Below are 11,263 nucleotides of genomic sequence, written 5' to 3'. Positions count from 1 at the left end.
TACATCATAACAGTAGGCATGTATTACTAGTGTATTGTACTTTTGTAGGCGTAATGTTTAACTCATCATGGTTATGTGTTGAGCCCCCTATATCCGTACTTACAATATTTTCATTTGAAGTTATCAATATTATTAAATTCGTTCTAGGAAACAAGCAACTGTAATATATTCTGTCAGCATTCGTGCTTTGGTAGAGGCCAATGTAGCTGCAATTCCGGTTACCAACTCACCGGAAATTTAGCGACGGAATGCCAGATCGTTACCTGTGAAGCCCCAGTGTTTTCCTCTTGTCCAACCACACTAACCAGTGGTTCTTCTTGTGTCCCGCCCACAACAACATGTGGCACGGGAACTATTTACTCCTACAATCATATCTGTCAGTTATCATGTGAATTAAGATCTGGTTATAGCTATGAATTACAAGGGCCTAGCCCGGGATACATCCAATGCTTAGCGACCGGACAGTGGAGCTACTACACTGAGGTGTATTGTACAATTGTCAATAATCCACCAACAGGGGTGAGTTATTAACTATTACTGTATTACATTTGATTTTGTTTATTCTATAAGCCAGGCTCCGGAGGAAAAAATGTTTAATATGTTGTAACCACCCCTTTTCCCACAGTTTAAATATTCAAAAATCTGTATCTCATTAACCGTTCCCGAGTTTTTAGTTAAACACCGTTTGTGCGTCTCAGAAAACCGGAGCCCAGCTTTAAAGATAAACAGTTAGAAATGAGAGTTGAGCTAAAAATAAAACCGAAAAATATTAATTTAATTGAAAAATATTTAGTCTAAAATTTCGTTATTAAATTACTAAATAAATTATTTCTGAGGGTGCTGTTTATGTTGATGAGAGGGCGAAGAGGAGACGGATGATGGTGATAGGAACATTAAACAGAGGATAAGTGTAAGGGTGGATAAGGATGATAATGATGATGATGATGATGAAGAGGACGAAGATGAGAACCTATAATGGTGAGGAACATTAAACAACGGATTAAGGATGGATGAGGATGAAAATGATAAGGATGATGATGATGCTGATGATGATGATGAAGAAAAGGACGAAGAGGAGAAGGATGATGGAGAGGAATATTAAATAGGGAATACTGGGGATGGATTAGGATGATGATAATAATGACGGAAGATGATGATGATGATAATGATGATGATGATAATGATGATGCAGATGAAGATGATGACGATGACAATGATAATGAAGACGACGATGACGATCATGATGATGAAGGAACATATCCTATATTAAGTTATAGACCTACTAAAACTATTGCATTTTTGACATTCACATTTTTAATGTACAGTGATAGTCCAATTTTCTGATAAATAATCATGTCTGAAATTGAAATTTACAGGTAACAACATTTAGTGGTAACACAATCATGGTTGAAGAAAATACTTTTGGAAATGCGGTGGCGGTGTTGAGAACTGATGACGTTGACGCTGCATGGGATGCGTATACATACACAATAGTTGAAGATGTATACAACATTATAACAATTGTCGATAACCAAATATACCTTCGTCAGGCTCTGGATTATGAGTTACAAGACAAGTAAGCCTATTGATGATAATAATAATAATAATATTAATAATAATAATAATAATAATAATAATATTAATAATAATGAATATGAGATAATAATAATAATAATAATAATAATAATAATAATAAAGGTAACAACATTTAGTGGTAACACAATCATGGTTGAAGAAAATACTTTTGGAAATGCGGTGGCGGTGTTGAGAACTGATGACGTTGACGCTGCATGGGATGCGTATACATACACAATAGTTGAAGATGTATACAACATTATAACAATTGTCGATAACCAAATATACCTTCGTCAGGCTCTGGATTATGAGTTACAAGACAAGTAAGCCTATTGATGATGATAATAATAATAATAATAATAATAATAATAATAATATTAATAATAATATTAATAATAATAAATATGAGATAATAATAATAATAATAATAATAATAATAATAATAATAATAATAATAATGAATATGAGATAAAGATGATATGGATAACGATGACAACAATGATAGAGATAAAGAGGAGACTAAATGATAAAAATGAAAAATAAATCGTTGATTAGGATATTGAGATGATGAAAATTAAAATGAGGATGATGTAGACGATGACGATGAAATTGATGATAATGAGTGTAATGATGAATGAAAATTTCCTCTGTAGTTATTCGGTTACAGTGAGGTCAACCGATTCAGCTGGATTGTGGGTAGAGCAGGAACTTGCCCTTCAAGTTCTTGATACCAATGATTCCCCCAGTGGCGTGACGGTAAGAACACTTCCAAAATCTTAAAACCAGCCCTGGTAATAAATTAGTAGAGTTAGGCACAATGATTGGATTACCATCGTAATGCTTAAGTTTCTGTTAAAAAGGCTTAAATATATTTATTATCATTATTGCTGAAGAAAAATTCATTTAATCTTAATTAATAATGATATTAAGCCAATTTGTGCAATCTGAAATTATATCATTGTCATTCAGCGCCACCGAACATTCTTCATGTGATCGATTTTGGCGCTATACAAGTTTGTTCGATTAATTGATTGAAGTTTACATCGTACGAGATCTGTTCGTCGAACATTATAAAGACCTATGTAAATAAAATAAGCCGTCCTTTTCATAGATGCAAGATTATGTGTATTGATTTCGTATTATTATGTTAAATAAGATTCATATAAACTACACAGCAGATTAATGTCAAAGAAAACTAATGGGGCAAATATTCAGTACTACGGTACTGTACCCTACTTTTATATTTATATTATATATTATATTATATTATTTTATTTTATATTTTACTTTTATATTGCTTTTACTAATACGGCCACTCTATAAAGGTATCTTAATACTAATATATATAGGCCGATATATAATATATAATTATATAATATATAATATATACATATATAATATATATAATATATGTATGTATATATATATAATATATATATAATACATATTATGTATATATAATATATATAACATCTTAATATATATAATACATATATAATATATAATACACACACATAAACAATATATATATATATATATATATATATATATATATATAGAGGTATATATATAAAGTAAACAAACTTGATAGTAGGAAGCTAAGTGGTGTTTCTTCATTGCAGATTACAAATGATAAAGTAGAAGAAAATACTAATGGTAACACGGCAGTCGGGTTTCTTCAAGCTGTAGACCAAGATGCCGGACAAACATACACATATACATTAGTTGATGACGCTCAAGGCAGGTTTAGCATCTCTTCTGGCAATCTACTACAAGTGAGTCCTTTTATGTAGCAAAAACAATTATATCCTAATATCTTACTTAGTTTATTCATATGTTTCGATTCAATTCAAATTCAAAATATCTTTATTGGCAACTAAAGTAAACATTAATTGAATATACATAAAAACAAGTCAAAAGCAGAAATAGGAATCCAACACTAGGTTCATCTACATGGGCCCACAGTGTGTAAGGATGTTTTTAACACAATGCACTGGGAACAGCATTCCCTTTATTAGATTGGATTACCGTACAGCTGTCTCTTATACACATCTAGATGTGTATAAGAGACAGTATATAAAGTAAACAAACTTGATAGTAGGAAGCTAAAGTGGTGTTTCTTCATTGCAGATTACAAATGATAAAGTAATAGAAAATACTAATGGTAACACGGCAGTCGGGTTTCTTCAAGCTGTAGACCAAGATGCCGGACAAACATACACATATACATTAGTTGATGACGCTCAAGGCAGGTTTAGCATCTCTTCTGGCAATCTACTACAAGTAAGTCCTTTTATGTAGGAAAAACAGTTATATCCTAATATCTTACTTAGTTTATTCATATGTTACGATTCAATTCAAATTCAAAATATCTTTATTGGCAACTAAAGTAAACATTAATTGAATATACATAAAAACAAGTCAAAAGCAGAAATTGGAAAAAGAGTAAAAGCATTAAAAATTTAAAAAGATAAAACAATAAGGGATTAGCATAAGGCAGCCACAATAGAAATTTACAGAAACCAATTATTATGTTTATATATATAAACTGTACATAAATATATATATATATACATATATATATATATATAAAGATGTATCATTGAGGTATTCTGCTGTATTTTGACTGATTTACTCTTTCAACAGGCTACTGGTGTATTTTCCATACAACTGAACTGAACATATTCGTCATAAGCTCGGGCCCCTGTCATAAAAAATTATAAAATAATATTAATATACATAGCAATAATAAATATATCACACAAAGCCACAACTTAAAATTTCAGACAGCTCTCTCTGATGCTGAATGCCAGCAACTCTTCAATGACGCGTGCTTCAACTATGAGAGGCAACAGTACCACGATATCATAGTTGCAGTTCAAGATAACGGCAACCCAACAAAGACAGAGTACCACACTCTGAGGATATATATTGAGAATACGAATGAGCCACATGCTGGACTAGAGATCTCCTCAAATGTTATCGAGGAGGCATTCACATCAGGTGAGATTTAATGAATTGTTTACAATTAGGTCATTTGATGAACTTATCAGATACAAGTTGTGATCATAAACTATGCTACTCACTACTCCCTGGTGTTGAGGTTGCTGGAGTGGAGGTTTGTGGTGTTGAGGTTGCTGGTGTTGAGGTTGCTAGTGTTGAGGTTGCTGGTGTTGTTGCTGGTGATGAGGTTGCTGGTGTTGAGGTTGCTGGTGATGAGGTCACTAGTGTTGTGGTTGCTAGTGTTGAGGTTGCTGGTGTTGAGGTTGCTGGTGATGAGGTTGCTGGTGTTGAGGTTGCTGGTGTTGAGATTGCTGGTGGTGAAGTTGCTGAAGTGTTGACGTTGCTGGCTTTGAAGTTGTTGGTGTTCATGTTGATGTTGCTGGTGTTATGTTGTTACTGCTTATGAGATTGGTACGGCTAAATACCCTGCTGCTACTATTAAGCTAAGCCTGCTGCTGCCACCTCCTTGATAAGTTATCAAAGATCATATTCTAAGATCTTTGTATGATATGAATAGGATTTGCTTTAGCATGATCTCCATCCCTTGACTGGTGGAAATGTAAAAACCATCTTCAGTCAGTCGATTTTATGTACTCTACATTTATACAACTACTACGAGAAAACATCAAATACTAACATTATGTGCAAAAGACTATTTTATTCAGCTACTACAACATGCATACGCAATAAATAAAGTTTACAAAAATATTGTCCAGAAACGAAATTGTTTGCAGTGGTTAGTCCAAGAGCATTAGTGTTTAACCTGGAAATTTTTCAGGATAGGCAAAGACTTATGAGTAGAATGACATACTGAAAGTCCTAATATTTTGAAAAGTGTAGAAAACAATTAAGAGTAATAACAATCATATATACTAAGAATAATAAGTGGGATTTGTAATGTGCATAATACATAGGTCTCTATGCGCTGTAAATTATACAATATATATATTATATATTGTATTATATTATATTATACCGTAAAACCTCCAATTGAAGCCCTGGGCTTCTTTTTTTGCGAACTTTGGATGTGGGCTTCTTTTTGTTTTTGCTTCTTTTCGAGATGGGCTACTTTTCGAGATGAGCTTCTTTTCGAGACTACATTTGCAAAGTAAAGAGGGGTGCTTCTTTTTAAAATGAATGCTGTAAATTTTGTACAATTTAAAAGAAGTGCATTTACCTGGCATTAAATTACCTAAACTAATGTATACACCAAGCTAGACGCAGGGTTCCCGGAACACGCCGCCCTAAGTGGCGTATGCGAAGCACAACTCAAAGTCAGAAGTGGAACGTGAAATTTGGATATGGTTTTGTAGTCAGATTTGCGAGAAAAACTTCATCTACCCATATTTCTCGACTGAGACGACAGTGGGAGCTGTAATTTTTTATGGCAGAGAGATGGTACTACATACCCCTAATTTTTATTATAGAATTTACGCCCACAAACCTTGTAGTTATTTTTGTTATAATAGAACATTTTTATTTTTTGGTGACGTCACACTCACAATATAATTAACATCCATACGTCATAAGATTACGTCACGCATAGTTAACATGCATACGTCAACTGAATAATTCTTATTTAATTTTTTTCCCTTATTTTAATTTATTTCTTTCGACAGTGTACTTTCTATCATATATAACTGCACTGTTCACTTAGGCCTTGTCTTACTAATAAATAGCCTCACTGTCCCCCGCTACTCAGTACATCAGTAGGCTAGGCAACAGAACATGATCTGCCATCCTTCCCAGGTTTTCATGTAACATTTGCATATTGTTGGCTAACCAACTTATGCTTACCGTTCCTCCCACCCCCCACACTACAGTACAGACGTATGCTAGGTCAACAGAACATGATATTGCACCTTCCTTCCCAGGTGTTCATGTAACATTTGCATATTGTTCGTTAACCAGCTACGTGTATTCCTTTGTGAAAATGATTACCGTGGCGTACTCATTTTCACAAAGCATTTGCATATTGTTCGCTAACCAGCTGCGTGTATTCCTTTGTGAAAATGACTCATTTTTCACAAAGCATTTGCATTCCCTCTTGGCTCATGAGCACCGTACTTCGAAATAATTGTCTCCATATCTTCGCTAATTAATCACCGCAATTTAGCTTACACTTATGCATGGAGTAACTGGAGCACTTACAATGTACAATAATCATTTCACTACCCGACAAACCCCAAACTTTATTCATGCATTACATAAATAGTTTCAAGTTGCTGTACAACCGACTGCAGACCATTTCCGGTCACACATTACTCTCCATAACGCAGCACCCCCTAGTTCCGTCACCTCTGGTTTATTTACTTATTTTGTTTTCTGAAATGCATGCACAGTGTATGTATTGTACTACCTCGAAATAAAATATTTTGAAAAGCAGTCCATCGGCTTCTTTTCGAGATGGGCTCCTTTTCGAGGCTAATTTTGCAAACTAAAGAGGGGCTTTCGAGATGAGCTTCATCTCAAGATTAAGCACATTGGGCTTCAATTTAAGGTTTTACGGTATTATATATTATATTATATATTATATTATATATATATATATATAGTATAGTATATATAAATTAAATATAAATAACATAGGCTAAAAATCTAAAAGAAGGACATTACAAACTAAATATAACATGTGTAAAAATACATAATTAAAATAAAAAATAAATATAAATAACTAAAATAGACTAAAGATCTAAAAGAAGGACAATAAAAACTAAATATAACATGAGTAAAAATACATAAAATAAATATATAATATACCCTGTTATACATGCTATTGCTAACTACTGGCTACAGTTGAATGCAATTTTTTTAAAGCCCTCTAATAATGCAATTCAAAATAAAGCAATTATACACCTGTAAATTTGAGAATTTACAGGTTTACTGTATAAAGCAATTAATACACCTTTACATTTTCAAATTTGTTCATAAGTGTAATAATGTAAAAATCACAACAAATATATTTAATTGAAAATCATAGAATTTTGAAGGATTATTATTATGGTATCACTCCAAGTTTTTTGCCAACTTCTATGAAGGCATCAACTGCACGATCAATCTCATCTTCGGTGTGGGCTGCGGAAATTTGCACGCGAATACGAGCCAAACCTTTGGGAACAACTGGGAAGCTGAATCCAATCACATAAATATCTCTTTCCAACATCTCCTCAGCAAACTTGCCTGCAAGACTGGCATCCCCAAGCATAATGGGACAAATGGGATGATCCTTGCCCCAGACTTCAAAACCAGCTGCAGTTATCTTGTCCCGGAATCTTTTAGTGTTTGAAGTGACTTTTGCAATGATGGAGTTATCCTTTGTGATCAAGTCAAAGACCTTGGAAGCACTGGCTACAATTGGAGGTGGGAGTGAGTTGGAGAAGAGATATGGACGAGATTTTTGTCGCAGCATATCGATGAGAGACTGGGGCCCAGTTGTGTAGCCGCCTGCAGCCCCTCCCAAAGCTTTCCCAAGTGTGGAATTAATAATGTGACAGCGGCGATCTAAACCTAGAAATTCCTCAGTGCCTCGACCGGTAGCACCTAAGAAACCGGTTGCATGGCATTCGTCTATGAATACTAATGAATTATACTTGTCTGCAAGATCACATATTTCTTTCAGTGGTGCCACATCACCATCCATGCTGAATACACCATCGGTTACAATCAGTCTCATTCGACTTCCCTGCGTCTCTTGTAGTTTTTGCTCTAGGTCCGGCATACTCATATGATAGTAGCGGAGTCGTTCAGCCCTACACAACCTTATACCATCAATAATGGACGCATGGTTAAGTTCATCAGAAATTACTGCATCTTCAGGACCTAACAGAGACTCAAAAATTCCTGCATTTGCATCAAAGCAACTAATGTAGAGAATGGCATCGTCTCGTCCATGAAACTTGGCTATTTTCTGTTCCAATTCTTTGTGAATATCCTGTGTACCACATATGAATCGAACTGAGCTTAATCCATTACCATAACGATCCAATGATTCCTTGGCTGCCTCTACTACTTCAAGATTACTCGACAATCCTAAATAGTTATTGGCACAGAAATTCAAAATGTTTCTGTTGGATCCCTTAACTTTTATTTGTGCTGCTTGCTTTGTCGTTATTACACGCTCTGGTTTGTAGGTTCCTGCTGATCGAATGGCATCCATGACTTCTCCAAGAACTTGGTTCATCACTCCTAAGGGAGCAGTGCTGTAAGAATGATACTTGTAGGCTGGTAGAGTACATGGCTGCAGGCGTTTTATCAACGTCAATGACATTATGGTAATTTTCTTTCTAAAAATACAATGCTCTTGGTCTCCAAATCTTGTCCTACTACAATATAGGGAGAGCCTTCACTGTAACTGCTGAATCTGTAATAAAAAAACCAACATCTATGTTATGCAGTAATCATATATTCGCGAATAACGATAGTCTGGATTATAAAAACTGGCTTGTTAGACTATGATTACTGTAATCATCATTTGCTATCATGTTTAAATACAATACAGTATTTATAACCGAACACCACTATTATTATATAGACAGTGATAAAAAGGTTTGCCAAACTGCATACACTTAAACCCCTTTCATTACACTCACTGCCAACACAACTTTGCATGCATTTACAGTATAAATTTTGAGTCAACTCGGCCCCAATTTACTGTGCGTTATTACGAAATAGTGCCAAAGTTAAAGAGCTCAAGGCTCGTATGCTTAAAACGTTTAGTCCTAGTTGCAACTTAATCTTGAATATGTATTCATAAACAACGTAGTTGAAGTTCTAATTACGACTAAATCAAGTCCTAGTTTTAGTTTAGCTGAAGACGGCTAGCAAGCAAGGACTATCAAACTAACCAATAAAAAGAGCTCATTTTAATAGCAGATGAAATTTTAGAGATCCGGTAACACTGATGTATATTAAGCTGGCGCCTGCCGTTCTAAACATATTTCCTCATAATTTGTAATAAATAATCATTCGCTTAATTAATTTTCTATATTAATAACTATATTAGTCGTTAACATATAAAGATAGAGAATTTGACCAGTCACTGGAAATTTGCTTTCTTTGGATAACTATTATAGTTGAGCCCGAGCGAGGGCGGCGCCATCTTTGTTGTTATGGTACAGCTTCGTGACCACAACGCGAGGGGATTTTGTGCAAATCAGGAACTAACGCATGTGGCTAGCAAAACATGTTAAGAAGCTAAACTTGTTGTCTCTTTTGTTTAACACACTGAAGATATATTAGACCTGCGTATATACAATCGTTTTTATTCATTTCACTTTATTGCGAGTCACAAAAATCATGTTTTTAGTGGGGTAAATATTTCGGTGATTTAGCCTGACCCTAGGCATGCAGAGGTGTCATAATCAAGGTTCGCGTGATTTAGTCGTTGTGCTAGTTGAAGTTCGTTTTAAGAATACAAAATGACGTAATTTTGGAGTTTTAGCTCGAACTACAACTAATGTTCGTTTTAAGAATACCAGGGTTAATCGTTGCCTTTGTTATTCATTTACATTCACATAACAATAATTATAAAAGCCCCCTTTCGCCACGACCTGGATCGGCCAGCTGCAACTGCTGTCTGAAAACTAGAGGCCTACTAGCCTAGCTAGTAGTAGATGCGATGGAGCCCACATAATAACACGAGGAACCAACACATAATATAAACAACACATCAATCAAGATTTAATGAAAATACACATCATAGGTAGGTCTAGCACTAGCACTAGCTAGGCCACTACTACTAGCTAGAACTACACCTAGGCTAGGCCTACTTCCACTACTACTAGGCCTAGGCTAGCCTAGGCCTAAGATGTAGGCCTAGCTTAGGCTAGGCCTACACTAACTAACATGTTCTTGTACACCTTCAGTTAACAACACCGGTTTGAAAATAGAAAAATGGGCCCGATTATCTAACATTAGACTAGGCCAGAAACAATCTGCAGTGTATTGGCCCAATGATAAATAAATTATACTAAATAAATTAAACTCACGTCCAGCTTCCCGACTTCAATATCACATCCAGCATGGAACAGCAATGGATTCACAGCCCATATAGAGGGCGTATATCATTATCGATTTACTTTATAGCTCTATGGCGTAAACAGAGGTCTAACAATACAAAGACCAGGGCCAACCAAAGTGAACTTAATCACTGAGCAGTGCTGGTTGGCCCATCCCCAGTCACACGTATCTGTAACGAAAGTTTTGGGGTTTTTTGACGTTTTTGTTCATTGTGAGTCAATAATATATACAAAGTATATACCTAATTATATGTATGCATCTATTGCGGTGGTGTGATGTGAGATGAGATGTGGTTTAATATGTATCTTCGTCATTACATCATCATTCATCATCATCATTCACTATCATCATCATCAAAAAGCCTAGTATTAATAGTTGTTGCCAAGTCGGGCTGATCGCTTGCATATTAATCTCGAGATAAAGCCCATTTCGAATTGAGGCCCCTTTTTTAGTTTGCAAAATTAGCCAGTCGAAAAGAAGCCCATGGGCCTTTTTTCAAGATAGCATAGGCTTCTTTTCGAGATATTACAGTCACATACACTGTACATCAATTTCAGAAAACAAAAATAATAAATTAAATACAAGCTTGATTTATACAGTAATTTAGGCGATTTAACGCCAGTTAAATACACTGCATGATACAGATTGATGTTACAGTGGCCTTATT

At 34.9% G+C, this 11,263-nt stretch overlaps 3 protein-coding genes and 1 long non-coding RNA gene across 5 annotated transcripts in view; 2 read left to right on the top strand and 2 right to left on the bottom strand.

The window, feature by feature from the left end:
• LOC117108483 (SCO-spondin-like) overlaps positions 1 to 1,580 on the top strand; it is a 7,715-nt gene extending 6,135 nt beyond the window's left edge. Inside the window, exons 5-6 of the mRNA XM_033250498.1 lie at positions 148 to 519; positions 1,377 to 1,580. Of these exons, the coding sequence (XP_033106389.1) occupies positions 148 to 519; positions 1,377 to 1,580 (576 nt within the window). The remainder of the gene's footprint in view (positions 1 to 147; positions 520 to 1,376) is intronic.
• A 185-nt stretch (positions 1,581 to 1,765) lies between these two features.
• On the top strand, positions 1,766 to 4,653 carry LOC117108495. The gene is made up of 4 exons (XR_004445373.1): positions 1,766 to 1,898; positions 2,229 to 2,331; positions 3,706 to 3,858; positions 4,362 to 4,653. It is a non-coding gene; the product is annotated as an uncharacterized LOC117108495 (long non-coding RNA).
• Positions 3,883 to 5,612, bottom strand: LOC117108493 (cell wall adhesin EAP1-like). The gene is made up of 2 exons (XM_033250513.1): positions 4,662 to 5,612; positions 3,883 to 4,279 (listed from the first exon to the last, which is right to left on the bottom strand). Exons 1-2 carry the CDS (start codon positions 4,945 to 4,947, stop codon positions 4,215 to 4,217), a joined length of 351 nt encoding a protein of 116 aa, XP_033106404.1. The 5' UTR covers positions 4,948 to 5,612; the 3' UTR covers positions 3,883 to 4,214.
• Positions 5,613 to 7,241: 1,629 nt separating this feature from the next.
• Positions 7,242 to 11,263, bottom strand: part of LOC117108464 (2-amino-3-ketobutyrate coenzyme A ligase, mitochondrial-like) — a 5,054-nt gene continuing 1,032 nt past the window's right edge. The window contains exons 1-2 of one of the 2 annotated variants that reach the window (XM_033250478.1): positions 10,566 to 10,615; positions 7,242 to 8,938 (exon numbers count right to left, since the gene is read on the bottom strand). In XM_033250478.1, coding sequence (XP_033106369.1) covers positions 7,577 to 8,845 — 1,269 coding nt within the window. In that variant the 5' untranslated portion in view covers positions 8,846 to 8,938; positions 10,566 to 10,615 and the 3' untranslated portion in view covers positions 7,242 to 7,576. Of the gene's footprint in view, positions 8,939 to 10,565; positions 10,616 to 11,263 lie in introns of those variants that run through there. The other variant, XM_033250477.1, reaches the window with a different exon arrangement.

Source organism: Anneissia japonica, unplaced genomic scaffold, assembly GCF_011630105.1.
Source record: "Anneissia japonica isolate Jap-2015-1 unplaced genomic scaffold, ASM1163010v1 scaffold3940_len624931_cov186, whole genome shotgun sequence".
Classification (NCBI taxonomy): domain Eukaryota; kingdom Metazoa; phylum Echinodermata; class Crinoidea; order Comatulida; family Comatulidae; genus Anneissia; species Anneissia japonica.
The sequence above is the reverse complement of the archived record's forward strand: the minus strand, read 5'-3'. Positions and strand labels throughout refer to the sequence as shown.